At 50.4% G+C, this 24,859-nt stretch overlaps 1 protein-coding gene across 2 annotated transcripts in view; it reads right to left on the bottom strand.

Annotated features, from left to right (window-relative positions):
* Positions 1 to 24,859, bottom strand: part of PHF12 (PHD finger protein 12) — a 375,664-nt gene that overhangs the window by 18,355 nt on the left and 332,450 nt on the right. For both annotated transcript variants that reach the window (XM_086955134.1, XM_086955135.1), the window contains exon 14: positions 4,050 to 4,188. In XM_086955134.1, coding sequence (XP_086811260.1) covers positions 4,050 to 4,188 — 139 coding nt within the window. The remainder of the gene's footprint in view (positions 1 to 4,049; positions 4,189 to 24,859) is intronic.

Here is a 24,859-nt window from a genome sequence, read left to right as displayed (position 1 = left end):
AAGCTGCTTTGGAAACTCCAGCACACAAAAAATGCTGATATTGCGTGCTCTTGGTGGTGGTGAATAGATCTAGCGACGGTTCTTCCCAGTCCTGAAAGACACCATGAGCCACCTCCTGATGCAGATGCCATGCATGGTCTGCAAGGCATTGATGGCAGTATTTGACTGCCCCGGCATTTAGAGATACTGTCAGGTGCTACACATCCAGGAAAATGTCCTGATGTTCCAGCTATGTCCAGAGGAGCAGAGCCTCCAGACACAGGGTGCATGGCCCCACTCTACTCTGCTTGTTGCATTACCATATGGCAGTAGTGTTGTGCGTGAACTCCTGGACCAGCTTCCCTTTGCTAGAAGGCAGGAAAGCTTTCAATGCCAAGCAAATCACCCTAAGCTCCAGAAGACTGCCGGAGACCAGAGGCCTCTGATCTCTACCTCAGCCACATCCTAGAAGCGATTCATCGGTCACCACTAAGAGCTCTGGATGGGGAAGGGAGAAGGGCCTGCCACTGACCCGATCTAGGTCAAGAACTAGCACTGCAGATATTTTGGAGTCTCCTTCAAGATCCGAACCAGATCAAAAACATTCCCTTGGTGCTGTGCGCGCTGGGACTTCAGATCCCACCACAGAGCCTGCATGTGCTGCTAGCAGGATGCAAGGGGCCCTTAGTCCCAGCAGCCTCAGAGTCAGTCACACGAAGATCCAGATCCGAGGCTGAAACATTTGGATCATAGCCCAAATGTCCTGGACTCTTCGCTCCAGTGGATACAAACTGAATTGTACCATGCCAAGTATGGCTCTTATTTAATGGAGCATCTGTGAAGGAGTTAAGTGTGACTTTAGCACACTGATAGTGTACCCCTGAAAATGCAGGAAGTTCGCCGAAGTTTGGAGGTGGGTCATACAGGTAGGGGAAGACTGGTATTGCGTACTTCAGCAGATATGCTAAAACTCTATGCCATTAGCTTTGTGAACAAGGGGTACTGGTGAGACCAAAGGGGAGCACAAAACACTAGAAATGCTCCTGGTCCTCAGTGAACCATAGGTAATACAGATGGGCCTGCAGCATGGGGATATAAAAATAGGAGTCCTGCAGGTCCAAAGTAATCTTCTAGTATCAGTGGTATAGCGCAGACAAGACCTGGGCAAGTGTTAGCATCTTGAATTTCTCTTTCCACAGGAAGGCATTGAGAGAAGGCAGATCTAGGATAGGATGGAATCCTCAATCTACCATGGCTCCAGAAAATAGCAGGAATATCAACCACTGCCTACTTCTAAAGCCGGCACCCTCTCAATGGCTCCTTTGGTAAAAAAACCTGGACTTCCTGGCGCATTATGAAGAGATGGTCTTCTGTCAGCTGATCCGAGGACGGTGGGGGAGCAGCGGTGTTTTCATAAGTGGAAGGGCATAACCACGTTGGACTATTTTGAGCACCCACATGTCCGATATTATGACTTGCCTTTGGGGCTAGTGGTGCCTGATCCTGCCTCCAAAAGCGATCCTGTGTTGTTGTAAGGGTCACTAAATAGTTTGGAGGCTGCAGCTATCAGGGGGAGGGGGATGAGGGGAGTTTGGCTGGGCAGTTCTCGGGCCTTTGTTCCCACAGGTCTTGTTTGAGCCACATCCGCGGCTACAAAAAGTCTGAGAAGCCTTTTAGCCATGGTGACTTTGCTGCGAATAACGCGGCTGGTAGCCCCTCCCGTGGCCACGTAAGGAGTGAAAGGAAGCTAAAGCGCACAAGCACTATCAAAGTGCATGTTCATAAGGGAAATCTGGACATCCCCAGAAAAGCCAGTTCATCTTTCCTAGGAGTGGCACCGGGATGACAGCAACGAAGCAATAGCCCTGCCCAGTGAGTGTGTTGTGTCCAGCCCGCATCTGATGGCGAACTTTGGTGAGTCTCTGCTCTCAGACATAGCCTGGTTCAGGATGGCTCAGGTCTCTTGCAAGACCATAGGCAGCACTTGCGCAAACAAGCTCCACATAATGTGGCTAGATCAGCCCAAACACCATGCGGTGCTCTCTAACTGCACTGTAAGGTTGGCGGGAAAAAAAATCCTGTTCCTGAAGGTATCCAGCCTCTTAGATTCCCTATCTTGTAAAAGTCGAAATTCCCTTTGGAGGTTCAGGCCTGCATCACCAGGCTCTCAGGGGTGGTGTGCTGGGTGAGGAAAGCTGGGTTCCCAGGAGTGAGATGATGGCTATGTGCAATTGTCCTGTGTATAGAGGTGCAGTATAACAGAGGGGGGCTGAAATACCTGTGTCAAGACTTTGGACTTCACTACCACGGCGGGTAGCTGAAGGTCAAGGACCTTAGTCATCCTTCTTACCATCATAGCAAAGGAGGCCCCTTCCTCTACAGCCACACTAAGAAGAGAGACCAGGCCAGTGTCTGGCGAGGTTGTCAGACCACTTACGTCAGCCAGTTCTACATACAGGTTGTCATCATCCAATTAGGCCAAGGAGTATTTATGGGAGTCAGAATAGTCGTAAAGATCTTCAGATCAACCCCAGTCAAAATCCCTACAGGGCTGGTCAAAGAAAGGAGGCACTTTGTCCAACCCGGATGATCACTGGGGTCCGGTCTGTGCCGTTGTCGAGCGATGCCGGTCCGACCCCATATCCGGGTCGGAATGACTATGGGCTAGGCAGTTACAGGATTGGCGTATCAGGCGGAACCCCAGTGGAGGTTGTGGTTTCGTAACAGAGCCAGTCTAGATCCAGGAACGGATCGAGAGGACCTCACTGGCACCAAGAGTTAACTCACCAGCGGAAATCCAGTTGGGGCACCGCCCAGACATGTGAGATCCAAAGGTGCTCCGGAGGGGTCAGGCTGCCCAAATATGATGTGGATGGCCTCGTAGAATTCCTTGAGTTGAACGGGAGTCGCTCCAGCTCCGGAAAATTCAGTGAGGTGCGGATCACACCCAGGGAAAGGCTCCGCAGGTGGAGTGCGGGAGCAGGGGCTTGACTTCTTATTCCCACTCCATGTCCAGTTACCTGGACTGGCACAGCAAAGTCGAAGAGCGATTTGCTTTTTCTCTTGGATTCCTGGTGCAGCAGTCGGGGCATTTACTAGAGCCTGTGTTCGGCTCCAGACACTACAGTCAAACCTGACAGGGGTCCATCACAGATATTTGCTTGAGACCGGTCCCACTGGGTTTAAACCACACTGGTTTCTTAGGTGATATCCCAAAAGCAAACAGAACAAAGTGCTCAAAAGTGTCAGCAAAATGTTGAAAAAGTGGTTTAAAAATTGACTGAGGTAGCTCTTCAGGATCCACGCTGTTGGCGCTGAAGGAACAAAACAGATCAGCATGCCTGGGATCCTATATAGGTACTAGCCATGTCCCCTCCGACGAATACGACGCTTGTAGCGCCATCGAAGAGCCGTTCAACGTACACAGCTACTGCTCAAGATTTTCCAGATAAGGTAAGGAATCTGCACCTAGAACTCTCAATCAGATAGCAGCATATACGCACAATAGATTCCCATTGAGTGTGTAAGGTTGCTCTCCATTGGGCTTATGTTCAGGCCAAATAGAAGAATAAGTGAAGTGCATCTTCTTGGCCTGGTTAGTATACAGTGAAACTGTGAGCACACGAGGAAAGGTGTTGTCATGCTGTACAGGTGTGAGCATTCAAGAGTACTAGCAGACATCCAATGCAGAGGCTGCTTGAGAGGGCCAGGGGCTCACAATCAGTATAAGGCAGCAGGACATGTAGGCTAGGCCATCACATCAATTACTTGCAGAAGGTACATTGCCCTGGACTCTAAAATCGGTAAAAAAAATGGCAGTAATGAGGGCTTACATATTGTGTATGTCAGCAGCACAGAGAACTCCACAGCATATACCCAAAGCAATCTAGGGCACTTGGTCAAAATCTATTAGAAAATACTTTGAAATGGGGACCACATACTGTGGCAGTGCAGACAAACAGCATACAGGGACTGGAGATTGCATCCTATACATGGCAATGGCTTATTCCCATAGACAACAAACTTATCTTTAGATGATATGTTACAATTACATTCAAGGGATCACTTACTTAACACATTCTGCACTTTGGCAACAACACTGCTAGGCGGGGTAGGAGTTGTCTTCTCAGAGAAGTCGCAGGAATACAGAACATTATCCACCGTAGTTCCATGTTCACTGTAGTTCAGCAGCTCATAATGTTTTGTATTCTGAGGTAGAAACAATAATTAACTTCTTTAAACTTTAGTAAACTGTATTGCATATCTACCACAGACATATCAAGAAACAGCAACGAACACCAGTATTTATGAATATCAGCAACACACATGCTCCATGTCAGCCAGTAGTCAGGAAAAGATTAACAGATGGTATTAAGGTCTAATTTAAGTTAGAACTGTAGCAAAATATGATACAGTGCTGGCAGGGGCTTCATAGCAAACTGGCAAGTTGCACCATCCCTTACTGTTAAAGCAGGAAGCCCACTCAAAACTGCCACTGGTCAGCTCCCCATACAGAACAGAATGTGTATTTGGAGAGCGCACATCAACCCAAAGTGATGTCATGGAGCTATTGACGGATAACAGATACTTCTTGCTGCCTAACTCAATGTTCAAAGTCAAATGGATGAGTGGCTAAGCATGACAACTGGGATTCCAATCTATGCCCATGGGTTTAAACACAGATCTATGAGGGGTACGCTTTGGCCTCTCATACCACCAGATCCGGCATTGCATGCACACAATTTGACAAGGCCGAGCATTATGTCATGCATGCTGATTTTAATTTTTTATAGGAAAATGTGGTTCATTTGGTTTCCTTTAAACAAATATTCAAATGATTTGGATGCAGCTATTTACTATTCACAAAGAACAAGTTACTTACCTTCGGTAACGATATATCTGTAAGAAACATTAGTTAGTGTTAGATTCCTTACCTTAGAATATCCCCAGGCGTCAGTCTGGATCCGGAAACTTTTGCGTAGCAGTACCCCTGCGCGTCGGTAGGCGTCGTCTGCAGGCGTCCCCTGCGGCTCCGCGTCCGTCGTTGGCGCCGTGATGACGTCGCTGGAGTATATAGACGCCGCCTCCGCGCGCTGACGTCAGTTCTTTGCACACAGCATTTCCGCGCCAGGAGACGCAGAGCCATGAGAGAACCAACACTGGTGCCATGTAAAACTAGGGCCCTGAAAGGGATGACCTTAACCCTAGGTATCAGTTCGCAGAACGGGGAGGATGGGTGGGTTCGGTAAGGAATCTAACACTAACTAATGTTTCTTACAGATATATCGTTACCGAAGGTAAGTAACTTGTTCATCTGAAAGAAACACGTTAGTGTTAGATTCCTTACCTTAGAATACATACCCCAGCAATACCAACCCCGGTGGTGGGTCTGCGAACCTATACAATACTACACCAGAAAGTCCTGGAGGACAGAACGGCCAAAGAAGCCATCCCTCCGGACTTGACTGTCCAGGCAGTAGTGCCTCGCAAAGGTGTGCAGCGAGGCCCACGTAGCCGCTTGGCAAATGTCCTGCAAGGGGACTCCCCGGCCCAGGGCAGTAGTAGCCGCCGTGGCCCGAGTGGAATGGGCCCTCAGCCCAACAGGAGGCTCCTTCCGAGCCAAAGAGTAGCACGCTTTGATGCAGAGGACGACCCATCGAGAGATGGTTCGTTTACAAACCGCCCGTCCCTTCTTCGCACCCACGTAGCCAACAAACAGTTGGTTATCCACCCGGAACTGGCGTGTGCGATCCATGTAGAATGAAAGCGCACGTTTTGGGTCCAGACGGTGGAGCCGCTCTTCATCCTTTGAAGGATGCGGAGGCGGGAAGAAGGAAGGGAGGGTGATGGACTGCCCGATGTGAAAGGCCGAAACAACCTTGGGCAGGAAAGAAGGTCTAGTCCTCAGAACCACCTTATCAGGATGAATGGACAGGAAAGGAGGTTGGACAGAAAGAGCCTGGAGCTCACTCACTCTCCTGGCAGAGGTGATGGCAACCAGGAAGGCCGTCTTTAAAGTCAGGAGACGGAGAGGACAAGAATGAAGGGGCTCAAAGGGAGCACACATCAGGAAGGTCAGAACCAGGTTCAAATCCCACTGAGGCATCACAAACGGAACAGGTGGAAACATGTGAGTGATGCCTTTTAAGAACCGAGTTACAATCGGGGATTTGAACAAAGAAGGCTGATCAGGAAGCCTCAAAAAGGCTGAAAGGGCAGAAAGGTAGCCCTTGATAGTGCCCAGAGCAGAGCCCTGCTGGGCAAGAGAAAGAAGAAACAGAAGAACCTCCGAAAGAGGGGCAGAGAGAGGATCCACAGCCTTTGCTGTGCACCATGCCACAAATCTGTTCCACCGACAGGCGTATACCGACTTAGTGGAGGAACGCCTGGCTGCCAGAATAACATCACAGACTTCAGGAGGCAAGTCAAATGGCCTCAACTGCCGCCGCTCAATCTCCAAGCATGGAGGTGGAGACTGGACAGGTTCGGGTGGAGGACCGTCCCCTGCTGCTGCGACAGAAGGTCCTCCTGAAGGGGTAGGCGGATCGGGGGACCGACTGACATGCTGAGTAGCTCGGGATACCAGTATCTTCGAGCCCAGTCCGGAGCCACAAGGATAACTTGGGCCCGGTCGCGCCTGATCTTCTTCAGCACTCTGGGCAGAAGTGGTATAGGCGGAAAGGCGTATAACAGACCGCAACTCCACTCGCGCCGAAAGGCGTCGCCGTGCGAGTGCCGTCTTGGAAACTCCAACGCGCAGAACTGATGACATTGCGCGTTCTCTTCTGTGGCGAATAGATCTAACCAAGGCTCTCCCCATTGCAGAAAGATGCCTTGCGCCACGTCCGAGTTCAGACGCCATTCGTGATCCATCGAGCACCGACGGCTGAGTTCGTCCGCCCTGGCGTTCAGAGAACCTGCCAGGTGTTGAACCGTCAGAGTCACGCCCTGACGTTCCAGCCATTGCCAGAGGCGCAGAGCCTCCTGGCAAAGGGTCCACGACCCCACTCCGCCCTGTTTGTTGCAGTACCACATGGCGGTGGTGTTGTCGGTGAACACCTGCACTACACTCCCGTTGACAAAGGGGAGGAATGCCTTCAGTGCCAGACGAATCGCCCGCAGCTCCAACAGGTTGATATGGAGCCGGGACTCCGCCGGAGACCAGATGCCTCTGATCTCTGCCTCTCCCAAGTGGCCACCCCAGCCCTGGAGGGACGCGTCCGTCACGACAACGTGCTCCGGTTGGGAAAGGGAGAGGGACTTGCCCCTGACCCAGTCGCGGTCCGTAAGCCACCACTGCAGTTGTCTCGCAGTGCCCTCCGAGATCAAGACGTGGTCGGACAAGTTGCCCTGATGCTGGGCCCACTGAAACTCCAGGTCCCACTGCAGAGCCCGCATCCGACACCGGGCGTGATGCACCAGAAGGATGCAGGAAGCCATCAGTCCCAGCAGCCGCAGCGTCAACCTGACCGAAACTCGGGATAGCGGCTGAAAGATGGGAATCAAAGCCTGAATATCCCGAACCCGCCGTTCCGGAGGATAAACCCGAAACTGCGCCGAGTCCAGAACCGCTCCGATGAAAAGGAGCTTTTGAGAGGGACACAGGTGTGATTTCGGCACATTGATGGAGAACCCCAGGTCGTGCAAGAGGTCTGCCGTCATCTGAAGGTGGTGGACGACTGTTTGGGGCGAGCCCGCCTTCAACAACCAGTCGTCTAGGTAGGGGAAACCCGAAACCCCCAACCTGCGCAGATGGGCTGCGACCACCGCCATCACCTTTGTGAACACCCGTGGGGCGCTGGTAAGGCCGAAGGGGAGCACGATAAACTGAAAGTGCTCCAGGCCTACCGTGAACCGCAGGTAACGCCGGTGGGCCGGCAGGACGGGGATGTGAAAATAGGCGTCCTGCAAGTCCAACGCTACCATCCAGTCTTGCGGGTCTAGAGCAGCCAAGACCTGAGCTAACGTCAACATCTTGAACTTCTCCTTCCGGAGGAAGCCGTTGACGTTCCTTAGATCCAAGATAGGACGTAGGCCCCCCTTGTCCTTCTTGGGCACCAGAAAGTAGTGGGAATAACAACCACGCCCTACTTCTGGCCCAGGAACGCGCTCGATGGCCCCCTTGGCCAAGAGGGCCGTAACTTCCTCCTGCAGAAGTGTCAAGTGGTCCCCCGACACACGGTGGTTCTGCGGTGGCATGGCTGGAGAAGAGGTCTCGAAGGGGAGGGAGTAGCCCCTTCGGACAATTTGCAGCACCCACCTGTCCGAAGTGATCGTGCGCCAGTGAGCGTGGTGATGGCGAACCCTGCCACCCACTGGCGTCACATGGGGCCGAAAGCACGGACTAGGAGGATTTTGGGGTAGATGCTGCGGGGGAGGGTGTGGTCTGACCCCGCCGTTGTCCCCGACCGCCACCACGGCGGTTTCCACGGCCGCCACCGCGTTGAAAGGATTGTTGCGGCGCGTGGCTGGCAGCACGTGTGGGGGCGCCCCTTCCTTGGCCACGAAAGGGGCGAAACGAACCCGGTTGCTGACGCTGGGTCGAGAGACCCAAGGACTTGGCCGTGACCCTGGAGTCCTTGAAGCGTTCCAGCGCGTGGTCCGCCTTGTCACCGAACAGGTGACAGCCATCAAACGGCATGTCCATCAATGTACTCTGGACATCTGCCGAAAAATTGGCGGATCTCAGCCAGGCGTGGCGACGAATCGCCACCGTCGTTGACATAGCCCTGCCTAGCGAGTCGGTCGTATCGAGACCACACCGTATTTAATATTTCGCTGCATCTCGGCCCTCAGCCACAGCCTGACCGAGTTTTGCCCGCACCTCCATGGGGCATTCTGGCAGCAGTTCCGCGACCGTATCCCACACAGAGTGGGTGTAGCGGCCCAAGAGGCAGGCGGTGTTGCAAGACCGCAGGCCCAAACTAATGGACGAGAAGACCTTCTTGCCAAATTGGTCATACCTCTTGGATTCCCGGTCGGGTGGAGCCGACGGGAATGCGGACTGGGAGGTCGAGGCCTGGATCACCAGACTCTCAGGAGTGGGGTGGGAAGACAGGAACTTGGGGTCGTCCGGACAAGGACGGTGGCGCCTGGCCACGTGCCCAACAGAACGTCCGACAAGGCTTCATTAAACGGCAGCAGTGGCTCCTGTGGGCATGACTGCGGTTTGAAGACCTCGGTGAGGATGTTAGGCCTCACGGCCGCGACGGGGAGCTCAAGGTGTAAGGCCTTGGCAGCCCTCATCAGCACCACAGAATATGCAGCTCCCTCCACCGATGCCACGGAAGGAGGAGAGATCAAACCAGGGTTAGGAGAGTCGTCCAGACCACTGGCATCCCCCAAGTCACCTGTCCAGTCCGGGTCATACTGGCACTCGCGTGACAGAGGGTCCTCGGACCCCTCCCAACCTTCACCGAACTCTTCATCTTCTCCGTATTCGGAGTCAACGATGTAGACCGGCTCCTCGGGGTTCATGGGCCCCATCGGCGCCGGGACCGGCGTCGAGCGACGCCCGTCCGGCCCCGCGTCGGTGAAGGTAAGGGGACGGCGCCGCCCGGAGCCGGCGCCGGAGCCCCAGTGCCGCCCGAAGCCGGCACCGAGGAACCGGCGTCGCGCGGAGGCGGAGCCGCGGGCAACCCCGATGGAATCGGCGCCGGGTTGGATGGGCGTCCATCCGGCGTCGACCCCGAAGGCCCTAGCGGCGCCGGGATCGGCGGCGCCGGAATCGGAGCATCCGCCGGCGTCGAGGTAGGGTCAGCAGAACCGCTAGGGCCCCCGGACGGGTTCACTGGGCCCGTAGGCGCCGTGGAACCCGCCGGAGGAGACAGGGCCCTCATGGCCATGAGGAACGCCTCTATCTCCTCAGGCGTCGCACCGTGCCCAGGGACCTGAGGGTATGGGGCAGGCCGCGCCGGCGACTCTCGCGGAGCCGCGGGGTTGGGGTCACCCGAACCCCCGACTCCTTGTGTTTCTTACCTGACGAGGATGACGAGTGGTGTCGACTTCCGGAACGCTCGGCGCGGCCCCGCGACCGCTCCCTCGAACGCTCTCTTGACCTCCGGCCGGACCGGGACCGCTCCCGGTCCCGACGTGGGGCCGACACCCGGAGCTCCAGTAGCTTGCGGGACCGCTCCCGTCTAGCTTTGCTGGTGAGGGCCCGGCAGTCGACGCAGGAGTCCACGTCGTGGTCGGGGCCCAGACACCGGAGACAGAGGCGGTGATGGTCTGTGACCGACATCGTGCGCTCACAGTCATCACAGTGCTTGAACCCAGGCATCCTAATAGGCACAAAGTGATAACAACTCGAAAAAACTTGGTCAAAGACCGGAGTACTGCTCTTCAGATCTGCGTCCACTGGCGCGGAAAAAAGAACTGACGTCAGCGCGCGGAGGCGGCGTCTATATACTCCAGCGACGTCATCACGGCGCACGACGCCAACGACTGACGCGGAGCCGCAGGGGACGCCTGCAGACGACGCCTACCGACGCGCAGGGGTACTGCTACGCAAAAGTTTCCGGATCCAGACTGACGCCTGGGGATATTCTAAGGTAAGGAATCTAACACTAACGTGTTTCTTTCAGATACAGTCTATATAGAAAAATCAAAGAGGCAAAAACGCATGACCTTTTACATGTATGATGAACTGAGAAATATAAATATGATTTTCTGGCCTACACATTTGCCATTCCTCACAGCTTTATATCCTCAAGGCAAATAGAGATACTTCACAATATTTTATTTCTCATCCAGTAGAGCACCATACTGATGGACTCAATGTGCATATCGGGTGGTGGTCACTACTCCCTTTGTCTGCCAGGACATTTTATTGATAAAAGAGCTTTTCAGCTTCAGCTGAAAGATGTTGACGTACCAAGAACACGGATTCCCTTAAGTCGGGAACAAAGTGTAGGAGAGGATACCGCCAGACAAGGGTGCTGCCAACTCTGTTTCTGAAGACGAGCTGGATTACTCTTACAGTTAAGAAGGTAAACTGAGCAAGAGAATACAGACCACTGCCCAGCTGACATTTGCCCTAAAGACGGACTCAGCAAGTGCAAGAGTCACCAGGTTCTGCAGCCCAGGAGACCTGCACTAGCAACCTAAAGGAACCACCAGGATCATGACAATTGTAAAAGGAATCCAGATTGGGCATTTATCTAATGAACCTGCACCTCCGTTTCACTTCCTATGTTTGACCTGCGCCCTGTACACCACCTTCATAATGCTTAAATGGTGAATGCGTCTCAGATAACTGGATTTCTAATTTCAGAAATTTAGAGGAACACTACGGATTCTTCCTTCTCAAGAGACACCTGGAGAGCCCTTCCTGGACATGGAGCTCAAATGTGGACCAAGACTTTGCAAGTGGCCGCTGTGCACAGACTACTAGAAAAATTGGACTGTTGCCAGTCTTCTCTAAGATGGGGGTGCTAAATGTTATGCATTACACTTGCATAGTGAAAATGCCTTACAATTTGACAGCCAGAAAAGAGCCTTACCTGAAATAAATACAAGAGGGCGTCAGGTAGCCGAAGTGGAGACATGCATCTCCTACACCAATGACACTAAGGACACACATGAGCATCTCGACTTAAAATATAAAGCATATGCATAAACATACCAGCAAGTGGTTGGTGTTATGTGCCATGGTTTATTGATTGAGGTGAAAACACACGACAAAGGAGATCAATATTCAAGTGACCCATTATACATCTCCTTCAATACCAGCCCTACTATGCCATCCTAAGGACAATACAGTGCAATACAAATCTCTGTTAAGAGGACAAATACCAAACTGCACAAAGGAAAGTGCATTGCTCATTAAATACCATTTGGTGACTTCAGCTCAAATTCGGACTAAAATTTGGCATGATTTGTAGAATTGAAACTAAACTACTGCAGGTTAGTATGAAATTCTTTTCCAGTGCATGGCAAGACCCTGAACAGATGTTCTTGTAATAAAACACAACTGATAAAGCACCCAGGTTTGGACAAAAAATTTTTTAACAGAAGTAGGGATTTCCCTAGAATCAAACTACCCGGGGAAATTGACGACATTTGGGAGGGCTCAGTATCTAACCAAGATCACTTGATATGTGATAGCTGGTGGTGTGTGACAGCCTTAACTGTATATATTGCACTGCATAAATATTCTAGTAACACTGTTTCTTCTAGTGCTTGTTGCGGTCTGGCAATTTAGAAATTCTTATTCTTTTTGCTTTACAAGTTGACATAATATTGCGTTTACTACCTTCATCAAAGAGCTTCATTCTGAAGAACGTTAAACTCTTTTCTGTTTCAGCTTTCTAGTTACAGAATTATACAATAAAAATATTTGCTTCTATTATTGCCAATGATAGAGACCAAGTTTTCCACCAAAAAACGATTTCACAGCAGACCTACTGGCTTTGCGCCACTTTCTCAGCATAGTTTGTTGCATTCTACAACTAGCCTGGTAGGTGGCATCTGAAAATGTACCTTGTGAAATAGATTTCATTCATCAGTTGTTTTGTATGGAGGTAGTGTTGGCAGAGGTGACGAAGTGTTTTCCAAGGTAACAGGGATATAGAAAGCCAATAAGAAGGATAATACCGGCACTATGTCGGTGGAACCAGGAGTTCTCAGCTACAAAACAAAAGCTTGCCAGCATCAGAATCTTTTAAGAAGTTGTCTTTGTAATACATTTCACGAGGTGTACTGTTAGTTCATTTAGGATGTCTGGCGATGTTAAATGTCAGACCAGCTGGCAATGCACTAAAAGCTGGTTCCGTAGGGGGTTTCCTGTCGACAAAGGAATTTTCACCCAAGACTAATTCTTTATTTCAGTCCTTTTTAGGTCTCGCCTGACCCAGTGCATGCGCTGATCTGACAAGACTTTTAGTGAGGGCTTTAAAAAATGCTACCAGGCCGGACTGCAGCCTGCGTGCATGTGCGCGGGTTTAAATTGCTCGCCGCGCTTGATTGCTATTACTTTCGCGGCCGCGCGGCTTGAATGGAAACCTTCCTCATTACTTTCGCAGCAGATTTATTTTTCGGAATCTCCTGTTCTCCAATCATCTAAAAATGTTCATATGTATGGTTTTAAGAATGCACAAAAGTCGAGGGTCGCCCCAGGTCCTGTGTGATGTAGAACACTCCGAAGGTAGTAGATATGTACATGTTGCAGGACTGCACCAATCCACTCATATTCAGCTAGGTGTTTGCTGCGACACTCTTTAAAGTTGCTGCCGTTGACACACAACATTAGCTATATATTCCACAGTTCTCTTGTAGAGAGAATTTCACTCTGTGTTTTCGGACCCTCCCTTGCCCTCTCCCCTCCCCTCCCCTCCAGTTTGCCTTTTACTCCTCCTCCCATCTAAGCATGCCTTCATCACAACAAGCGCTCTTTTCCAGGGATTGCATCACCCTAGGACTATGTGAACTCCAGCCTGATACGGAGGACCTCCTGCTGTATGGGAGAGCTGCCCTTCTGGGCCTGGGCACCTGTGGAGTTATACTACGGACTGCAGACTAGAGCTGCGGGCCCTCTGGGTTCGTGAGAGATGTGCGTGGGATATTCCATGAGCTGCCCAGATGGCATGAGAACCTAAAGCAGTCCCTGCTGCAGGCCAGCAGAATTGCCTCGTATTGCACTCTTTAAGTGCAAGGAGCAAGCCCACCAAGGGGATTCACTGAAAGAAAAAAAATCGGAATTTTTGTTTCAAAGGTTTTTTTTATTTAAATTTTTATTTATTTAGTGCATTTTTATAAAGTGCGGATATTACCCGAAGGTGTCAGAGCGCTGTAAAGGGGTGCTTTTGGGCGATGCATTAGAAGTACAAGAAACCTCCGAGCTGGAGTTGCACAGAGATTATGCGCATTACGGGAATACAAAACAGTAATGGGAACACCAGTGTAAAGTTATTTCACGCTCAGTACATGCTCATCACAGGCATCAGCAGAAAACAGGTCCCACACAGGCCCCAGCAGTTCGTGCTTCCTTTAAGCAGGCAAGAATCTCGCTGACGCAATAACATTCCCTACACAAGAGTCTCTCAGTAATTTGGTGCAACTCTGCATCAACGCGAAAGAGTAACTACTTCTGGTAATAATAGGCCCAGCAAAACAAAAGGCTATGTGCGGAGAGCCATCCTCGTCAAGAGCGCGTACACACAGCTGCAGGAGATTGCATAACCAGGACACAACAGGCAGCGTGCAGCCCCCTCCAAGGCGCAGGCTGCGACTGTTAAATATAGATGCCTCCAGAGACCTCAGCGTACAGGCCCACGCAGGTTCCCCGCCACACTGGAGGGCATTGAGTCTTTTTTGCAGTTGTAAATCCGCCATCTCACGTGTGCCGCCACTCTCAGCATTAAGGCTCATGCTCTGTGTGTATCCACTGCCATGGTTCAGACGTAGGTTTGTGACCAAACCGCTACAAACCTGTGCACCACTATAAAAATGCGAGCTACCTCCTGAGATCACCTATCACTACAGATAATTCCCTGCAGCCACCACCTAGGCTGGACGCTCATTGATTGGAGTGACTTATTGACGCCCAAAAACCCTTCGGTCGATCTTGAGGGGCAGAATCATTTTCAGTGAACTTATTTGTAGATAGGTAAAAACATTTTGTAAATCCTTTCATAAACTGCCAGACTTTTCTGTATTATTACTCTTATTCACAATTCAGCTATTGAAGGATCGCTCACAAAGCTGTGGATCTATGAAGTAAGGACCATAGTCTTTGGTGTCTGGCTTCCGGACAGCCCGTGTACCTTCGCCTTAAGCTAATGTTGCTTATAGCGGTTTTTAGATTTTTTTTTAATTCTATGTCACCTTTTTGTACAGGAGGCCACCGACTACTGCCACCTGGCAACTGACAGCAAAAACAGCTAAACCCCAGGTGACTACCCACTGATTACATATAAGAGTTTCACTGTACTTTTGGAATATGTGAACTTAATGACAACACAGGCTTGTGGCACATGAGGGTCTGTGTGCTGGGTGAACAGCAGCATGACTGCTGCTGCCTGTGAGAGGTTGACCCGTGGCATTAGAGTTTTGTATAATACCTGAACTGCAGCTTGAACCAGTGGTCCACCTGATGTCTGTAAAAAGTTGCTCCCTTGGGATATGAGGGGCCTGCACAGTATATGAACTGCAGCCTTATGCTTCGGGCCTCAAGCTGTCAATGGTAGAGACATCCCTGGGCCTGCCATATGTGGGCTGGTTTCTCCCCAGTCAGTCGGCTTACCTGTCTGCCCATCTACGCTGTGTGTCGTAATCTGTACATATGTGCCAGTCTTGAGAGTATGTGTTTGTACAAGTCTGCACACTTGTGGACCAGTCTGCACAGCAGTTCTAGTTGAAGTGCCAGACTGTTTTAATTGTCAACTTCAGCTTTATAACAAAATCAGATGGAATATCTCGCACCAGCTCAGGAAAACATAAAACCTGACATTGCCTCTCCTGTGACTTGGACGGTCACTACTTGATTGATACGATTATTTGCAACTGCGGAATATAGTGTGCGAAACAAGGGGCATATACAGTCAACACCTGTAAGCAATATCATTGATTGAACAATCACTCATGAACAATTTTTCCACTGTGGTGGTTTCACTTTGTTCGATCTTGTGATATTTCCTCTTCTGGTGCCTTTTTAGGTCTCGGACCGGAAAAGCTGGCTTGCCAGCTTCCGGTCAGAGAATTAATGATTTTGAGTACGGAGCTTGAACCCGCCTCTGTACTTGACCTCTCCTCAATTGGCTGGCTTCCTAAACGGAGGCCAGCCATTGGAGGAGAGATCAGTCACTCCAATGTAGCCCCGTCCTTTTCGGATTTGGGGGCGTGATTTTTTGCGTTCTTTAGACAGTGACGTTGTCCGTCACTCAGAACAGCAAAACACGCCCCCAAATGCGAAAATGACCATGCTTTCTCCGAGGCATTTCTGCTTTGCCTCGGAGTAAGACGGTGGTTGTTTCCAGAGCTGCTCTGAGCTGCTCTGCTCGTCCCCCCCTTCCCTCCGCTTTCCTTCGTCCAGCTTTGTCCTTCCCTCCGCACGCAGCTCCGTCCCCCTCCCCCATCCCTCCGCCCGCAGCCCTTCTTCGTCCCGGTCCCGCTCCCCCCCTCCCTCCGCCCGCAGCTCCTTCGTCCTGCCCTGCCCCCCCCTTCCCTCCGCCCGCAGCTCCGTCGTCCTGCTCTGCCCCCCCCCTTCCCTCCGCCCGCAGCTCCGTTGTCCTGCTCTGCCCCCCTTCCCTCCGCCCGCAGCTCCGTTGTCCTGCTCTGCCCCCCTTCCCTCCCCCCGCAGCTCCGTCGTCCTGCTCTGCCCCCCGTCGTCCTGCTCTGCGTAGTGATCTTTCAATGCAGTAACTCCAGCAGAAGGGCCGCCCCCACGGTTGATCACCCGGTAAGGACCCAATATCACATTGCACAAAAAACCAAAGCTGGAGTCCCTTACTTAGAGTGGGTTTCCATCTCGTATCACAAGGAGGCTCTTCCCAGCACTTCCTCTTCTGTTCCCAGTTTCTGTTTACTTGGAACGTTTTAACTGCGGGTCGATCTCTTTCTCTTCTGCAGCCCTCGCCGTCAGGTATGTTTTCGCCGCTCGTTTCTCCTAGTTTGCCCCCTGCTCTTTCCCTTTTATTTCGTTGCCCGTCTTCCCAGCACTTCCTCTTCTGTTCCCAGTTTCTGTTAACTTGGAACGTTTTAACTGCGGGTCGATCTCTTTCTCTTCTGCAGCCCTCGCCGTCAGGTATGTTTTCGCCGCTCGTTTCTCCTAGTTTGCCCCCTGCTCTTTCCCTTTTATTTCGTTGCCCGTCTTCCCAGCACTTCCTCTTCTGTTCCCAGTTTCTGTTCCAGAGAAGAAGGAAAGGCCGGGTCAGCCCTGCTAAGCATACTCATTAACACCCTCCCTCCGCAGCTCTCCTTCGTCCCCCGCTCTCATGCGACATTGTAAATGTATTTGAGCTGCTTCATAACCTCTGGTGCAAGTGTAATTGCTGCTGTGTGCGGTGGCCAGCTCGCACGTGACTGCACAGGCCCTGCTCCGGTTTATGGGACCAAAACTGAAATTCTTTACGAGTAGTCATACAAGAGACAAAAGTACGATATTTATTGCGAGGGTTGAGGAGCCTCCACACCTCCACTAAGGCATAGTCATGGAGCAGGTCTTTGATCATGCCGGAAAATATGCCACAGTTTCATCCTGCTAGATCGGTCTATCCGAGGCCCACATGACACTGTTCCCTTGCTGCTGCTCCCGACTTTTGATCCAGACGTCCCTGTTTCCATGCTGCTTCTCGCTGTTTCTTATCATGTGCATCCAGCCTGATCCCGAGTTTCTGTCTATCTCCCCCAACCCCCCCTTCCCTCCTTCATCTCTCGTCGCACACTACCCCCCCCTTCGTCTCTCCTCGCACCCCCGTTTCCGCTGCTCACCTCCCCCCACGGAGCTCCCATCTCTCTCGCCTACTTAGTTCACTCCAGCAGTCACGACGCCGTGGAGTACACACCTCAGCCCCAGGACGCAGAGAAGCCCCCCGAGCCCCCATTTTGAATTTGCGCAGAGTAGAGGACAGCACCTCATGCCCTCACGCGGCGTTGTCGCGGGCCGCAACTTTACCTCGCCAGCCTGGACTCTGACACTTAGACACAGTAAGTACTGAGGCAGCCTGCTTGCCATTTAGTGCGCTGTTGCTAATTGTCACACTCTGCTCCGGTGCCCGATAGCTGAATTCAGATATCCAAAAGATCAGGAGCCTTCCACGTGATATGTGTCTCAGTGTTCTGTTATTGTCAAACAAATTAATGCGACCTAGCAGACAGTGCGTGCCCAGCACCCCCTCGTGGATCCGCGCCCTGCCTGCTGTTTTTTTCCGGAAAGGCCTTCGCCCTGCTGACCACGCGTGCGGTGCCTTTATTGGCCAGAGGCAGACAGATTGAAAACTAGCAGGCAGCTTTGATTTTCCTTCCCAATACACTCGCTGCCTGCCTAAGTTGCCGTTTTAGTCCACAGCACCCGGCCCACATGTGCAGCCCGGTATTACAGCCTGATCCCGAGTTTCTGTCTCCCCCCCCCCCCCTTCCCTCTGCCCGCAGCTCTCCGTCTCTCGTCGCACCCCCCGCCCCCCTTCGTCTCTCCTCTGCCCCCCTTCCTTCTGCCCGCAGCTCTCCTGCTCTCAAAAGTTACATGCAGCGTTTTAAACTCTTTTGCTGGCTGCTGTATTCTGTGAACTGTACACCATGACGCCCAGTGCTTAATTTTAGCCGGTGGCTAGAGACGCTCATTTTTGTAGACCAGGGCATTTTTTATCGTCAGACTTTGGTTGGTCTAAGCTGGAAAGGCAGAAAAGGTGGAAGACAAGGATGAAGAGAAAGATAAGCAAAAGGTGACAAAGGGAGACACATTGGCGAAAATACTGCAAGATTAAGATAAAGAGACAGGGAGTGTAGGGTGGTGTAAAAAAAGGCTTGCTTGAAGTGGAATCAACTTAATCGGCAACCCCGGCATTTGGCAACAACACGCCTCTAAGAAAACTTTGAGCCTCTGCACTTTTCTTTAGACAAATTCCATGCTAATTTGTTCCTGCATTATTATTTACGTTTGAACTTTGAGCTTTTGTATAGCATTGCAAATAATGTGTGTTTTTGGCAGATTAAACAGACTCATGGCAGTTATCCAGCCAATAAATATTCATTAACTATCAGAGCTTTGTAGCTGGCTAGATGTGGGCCAGGTTGAGGTAATATGTGCTTACATAATAACAAAATAAGGTAAGACGTGGTAAAAGTGAATACAATTACTTAGATTGGCAGGTCTCCCACCCCAGCACTCTAACACTAATCCTAGGACTGTATGTGTAAAGTTAACGCTGCACCTGAGATCACCTATTATGCTGTGCAGGTGCAGAGCTGCGAGTGCAGGTGCAGAGTGGTGTGTGCTGTTGAGTGCAGTGTGGTAGTGTGTGCAGAGTGGTGTGTGCTGTTGAGTGCAGAGTGCGAGTGTGTGAAGAGTGGTGTGTGCTGTTGAGTGCAAAGTGTGAGTGCAGGTGCAGAGTAGTGAGTGCAGGTGCAGAGTAGTGAGTGCAGGTGCAGAGTAGTGAGTGCAGGTGCAGAGTAGTGAGTGCAGGTGCAGAGTAGTGAGTGTGTGCAGAGTAGTGAGTGCAGGTGCAGAGTGCTGTGTATTGGCAATGTAAATGACAATGACATTTATTTATGATTTAAAGAAAAAAAAAGAAATGTCATGAGCAATGCCAATAGCTCTACCTATAATGATGCCGAGACCATTGCATTGTAAATGCTTGTTTTTTTAATTCATTGCTTCTCCAAGTGAGCACTGCTGAATAGATGGTGTTTCCCCATGCTCATAGACTACTTTCATTTTCTATGCCGGCCCCATTTTTTGACATTAATTTACCAATAAACTGTTCTGTTACCTTCATCTATCGTACACCTTTGTGTACAGGTTTTGATACTGTACACCGTGTGGTCACTTGAACACTTGCTTCTTGTCATTTTGTGATGCTAAACTATTGTTGCATCTACCAGGGGCTACTGTTCATGCTATATGTATTTAAAGTCAATGCACAATGTAGTGTGAGGCATTTGGATAGTTGATCGCAAGAGCTCTGAACCAGAGGAAAAGATAAACAAGCATTGGCATAGCCAATAGGTCTCGCTTTTGGGACCTTATAAGTATTTAGTTATACAGCACAATAGCCTTGGTGCAACAACATCAACTGTTGCATGGGTAAACACTTATAAGGTCCCAAAAGCGAGACCTATTGGTTATGCCAATGCTTGTTTGGTAAGGAACGAGAGGATGAGATATCAACGACGGAAATGTGGTCAGTTCCCCTCAGGTCAAGGATGAAGCAGCAACAGTTTTGCACAATTTGGGGCTTATACACTGTTGCAGTGGCTATTCTGGAGAACCAAGACTATCATAAGAGTAACTTGCCACAAAATCAGTCAGGCAGATGGCATGAAAGAGGGTATAGAAAATCTTTTTCTGCACAATGCACTGTTCAAGTTGATCACTCATATTAATCCAATGGGCCAAACTGAAAATGTCTTAAATAGATAAACTATTTGAATTTAAAAGACCAGTGTGTTCAATTAAGAATCAAATAAAGAAAGCATTACAAATTGTCTCAGGCACCCAGCAAAAACGACATTTTTAGAATACAGCCAATGGTAGAAAGTAATATTTCAGAACCCCTCCCATTTTAAATTTCACTGAATTCCCTTACAAGTCCAGATTTTGTTCATGGACTGAGAGTTCCTGCTCTAAGTCAAGCAAAAAAACACGTTACGCACCGTAGGTTTCTGGTGGATATTCGAACTGCAGATTTGCCACCTTGTGAATTTACCCCAGGCACCAGAAAACTTAAAAGAAGTGATTCTGTGCACTGCTAGGTGGTGCCATGTTACTGAACTGTGAAAACATTCTGCTCTGAAGGGACGATCAAAACCGAAATATGCGTGCTATGCTAGTATCTTTCATTAACTTTCACAACCTTAGAAGCAGAGACCATCAGCAGACTGAATGAACCAGTAACACAGAACAGAGGGGCTGTAGTGCGGTTAAATAGAGTATCCCACCAGATAGAGCATTATTGATGGTAAGTAAAGTGTTCTTCTAATGGATCCTTCTAACAGCAGATTCCTCGGTTTGTGAATAGATACCAAAGTAGTACCTTCAAGGTGGATCTGTGGAACGGCTCAGACCAAAAAGTCCTACAGGTCAGAGAGGGCATAATGCTCATCTCAACAAGCCTCAGTCTCAAGGCAGTACAGCTTTGCAAAAGAGTGCGCTGATGCCCAAGTAGGTACTGATAAATATACAGGACAGGCATTTCACAAGCCAATGAAATGGTAACGCCTTTGGCCCTAGTGCAGTGGGCTCTAGGGTTTTTTTGAAGGCTGCTACTGCACCTTCTTGCCTTGTCTCAGAGAACTCCACAAACAGTTGATGGGCCATCCAATGTTCTCTGGTATGATCACTGTAAAAAGGGAGTCCAAACAATAGAACCTCTTTCTCTTTTGAGGGATGAGGCGGAGCAAAATGGTTGGAAGCATGATGGCTTATTCAACATGAAAAGCAGTCACTTTAGTAGGAACGCAGCTCGAGTCCTTAACATCAGTTTGGAAAAAAGGTAAGATAGAGAGGCTGGACCGAAAGTGCCTGAAGTTCCTCAGCTGTCGTTATTCCAACCAGGAAGACCACTTTTTGGGTGAGTAAGCGCAATGCACAACTATGTATTGGTTCTATTAGAAACGTCAGAAGCAGATTTAAGTCCAACTGTGGCATCACTAAGACCGTAAGTGGAAACATGTTGGAAACCTTTGAAAAGATGTATCACAACCAGAGATTTTAAGGACAGTCGGTCTGGCAAATGTAGAAAAGGCAGAAATCCCAAACAGATAATCTTTAACAGAGCCCAGAGCAAGTCCTTGCTGGGCTAAAACAAACAAACATCTGACACTACTGCCTGCAATGAAGCCAACTGACAGGCACCACACCAAGCCAAAAACTTGTTCCAGTATCTTGCACATACAGGTGTCGTTGTAGGACACCTAGCTGCCAAAAGGACAATAACTATCAAAGGGGATCAACTGCCACAGCTCAATCCCCAATGCATACGGGTGCAGGTTGCACAGGCACGAGTACAGGACCCTGCCGGCTGTTGTGACTGAAGGTCCTCCAGATCATGGACAGATGCTCAGTCCCAGGAACCTTCTGGCCCAGGCTAGAGCCATTCAAAGGACTTGGACGGGCTATACCTAACATCTTTTCAAACTTCAGGGTAGGAGAGATAGTGGAGGGAAGGCATAGATAAGTCCAGTGCTCCACTTTAGGTAAAATTAATCACAGAGAGCTGTGGTGGAAACTCTAGTGTGTTGAGACTGCATCCTTAGCAGTAGCGAATAATTAGAGTCCGGTTTCTCCCCACTGTTGGAAGATGCCTGGTGCCACCTTGAGTTTTAGCTGCCTTCTGGGAGACCTCAACTTTCACCTTGAAAAGATCAACGACCGCAACACCACCACCCTCTTGGACAACCTCGCCAACCTCGGACTTAAACAACTAGTCACTTCCCCCACTCACATCGCAGGTCACACACTCTACCCCATCTTCACCTCCAGCAATCAGGTCTCCTTCATCCACACTACGAATCTCCTCTGGACTGACCACAGTTGCGTTCACTTCACCTACAACAAGCCAAAACCCACCAACCACCTCCAACCAACTCTGCAAAGAAACTGGAACAAACTCACCACCGACCAGATCTCCGCATCGCTCCTTCTCAACACCCCAGCTCAGTCTTCTAACCCAAATCAAGCCACCGCCAACCTCACCCTATGGTTATCCAACACCGCCGACACCTTAGCACCACTGAAAATACGTCAAAGCAAACCTGGCAGCAAGAAGGCCTCATGGTTCAACGATGATCTTAAGAAGTCCAAGAAACTCTGCCGCTCCCTTGAAAAGGCCTGGAAAAAAGACCCAACCACTAGCACCAAGGACGCCTTCAAAAACGCCTCCCGCACTCACCACCAACTAATCCGAAAGGCCAAGAAAGCAGCATTCAAGGATCGACTTGACAACAACGCCCACAACAGCAAGGAACTTTTCAACATCGTCAAGGAATTTTCCAATCCCTCGGCCAACTCCAACGACATCACCCCCTCTCAAGCCCTCTGCGACTCCCTAGCCTCATTCTTCCACAACAAGATTGCGGACATCCACAACAGCTTCGACAACCAACCCGGAGACCAACCCGCCCAACCATTTGCTGAACATTCTCCCCCCGTGAACACCCTCAACCACTGGAACCCAATCTCCACTGAGGACACAATCCGCCTGATTAATTCAATCACTCAGGATCCCCCACAGACCCATGCCCTCACCACATCTTCAACAAAGCAGACTCCGTCATAACACCGCACCTCCGAGACGTCATCAACTGCTCCTTCAACTCCGCCACCTTCCCGGAAGACTGGAAACACGCCGAACTCACCGCCCTTCTGAAAAAACCAACAGCGGACCCCACCGAACTCAAAAATTACCGCCCCATTTCGCTCCTTCCATTCCCGGCCAAAGTCATCGAGAAAGCTGTCAACAACCAACTCGCCGCTTTCCTCGAAGCCAACAAATCACTCGACTCCTCACAATCTGGCTTCCGAGCAAAACACAGCACTGAGACCGCCCTCATCGCAGCAACAGACGATATCCGAACTCTACTGGACAACGGAGACACAGTCGCCCTCATCCTCCTCGACCTCTCTGCAGCTTTCGACACAGTCTGCCACAGCACCCTTTTACAACGCCTCAGTAACATCGGAATTCAAGGAAAAGCACTGGAGTGGATCACCTCGTTCCTCACCGGAAGAACCCAGAGAGTCCGCCTTCCACCATTCAAGTCCGAGGCCACTGAAGTCATCTGTGGAGTACCACAAGGATCCTCACTCAGCCCCACCCTCTTCAACGTATACATGAGCCCCCTCGCGGCAATCGCCCGCCAACACAACCTCAACATCATATCTTACGCGGATGATACTCAACTTATCCTTTCTCTCACCAATGACCCCAACACCGCCAAAACTAACCTACACGAAGGAATGAAAGAAGTTGCCGAATGGATGAAACAAAGCCGTCTGAAACTGAACTCAGACAAAACAGAAGTCCTCATCTTAGGTACATCCCCCTCTGGGACGACTCTTGGTGGCCGGAAGCCCTTGGAAAAGCACCCATCCTGACAGACCACGCACGGAACCTAGGCGTCATCCTGGACTCTTCACTCAATGAACAGACAAGTCAACGCCGTCTCCTCATCCTGCTTCAACGTTCTTCGCATGCTCAAAAAAACATTTCGCTGGATCCCCACCGAAACCAGAAAAACAGTCACCCACGCTCTGGTCACGAGCCGACTGGACTACGGAAACACCCTCTACGCAGGTACTACCGCTAAACTCCAGAAGAAACTCCAACGAATCCAAAACGCCTCAGCCAGGATCATTTTAGACATCCCGCGCAACGAACATATCTCTGGTCACCTGAAAGACCTCCACTGGCTACCCGTCAATAAGATAATCACTTTCCGACTGCTAACCCACGCACACAAATCACTCTACGACATCGGACCAGAATGCCTCAACTCACGACTGTCCTTCTACACCCCCCCCGCCAACTACGCTCTTCCAGCCAAGCCCTCGCCACTGTACCTCGCATCAATAAGACCACCATGGGAGGCAGATCCTTCTCATACCTGGCTGCCAAAACATGGAACTCACTACCCGCTGACCTTCGCCTTACCCAGAACCACCTAGCATTCAGAAAGCAACTTAAAACGTGGATATTCGACAAGTAATCCTCTTCCCCTTCCTAAGCGCCTTGAAACCCTCTGGGTATGTAGTGCGCTATATAAATTCTCTGACTTGACTTGACTTGACATCAAAAGCAGTGCCTTGATGGAGGGCAGGAAGGCCTTCAAAGCCAATCGATTTGCCCACAACTGGGTGGGGAATGGAGAGGGATCTTCCACATGTCCAACTGCGGTTGGGCAGCTACCTTTGACACCTGGATGACAGCCTCCCTGTGTGCTGGGCCAAATGAGACTTTAGGTCCTACTGTAAAGCTCACGTGCCACCTGGCATAAACATGAGGCTAGTAGGCCCAAAAACCTCGGAGCCATCCTCACCGAGACCCATGACAGAGGATGAAACATCAGGGTCATAGCCTGAATGCCCTGGACTTGTTGTCCTGGAGGAAATACTTGAAAATGAACCATGTGCAGTGTAGTGCTGATGAAGAGAAGCCTCTGCAAAGGAGTCAAGTGTGATTTCAGCAAATTGACTGAGAAACTCGAAGATGTAAGGAGGTTTGTCATT

Source organism: Lissotriton vulgaris, chromosome 2_1 (genome assembly GCF_964263255.1).
Source record: "Lissotriton vulgaris chromosome 2_1, aLisVul1.2, whole genome shotgun sequence".
NCBI classification, from domain to species: domain Eukaryota; kingdom Metazoa; phylum Chordata; class Amphibia; order Caudata; family Salamandridae; genus Lissotriton; species Lissotriton vulgaris.
This window is presented reverse-complemented; position numbering and strand designations above follow the sequence as displayed.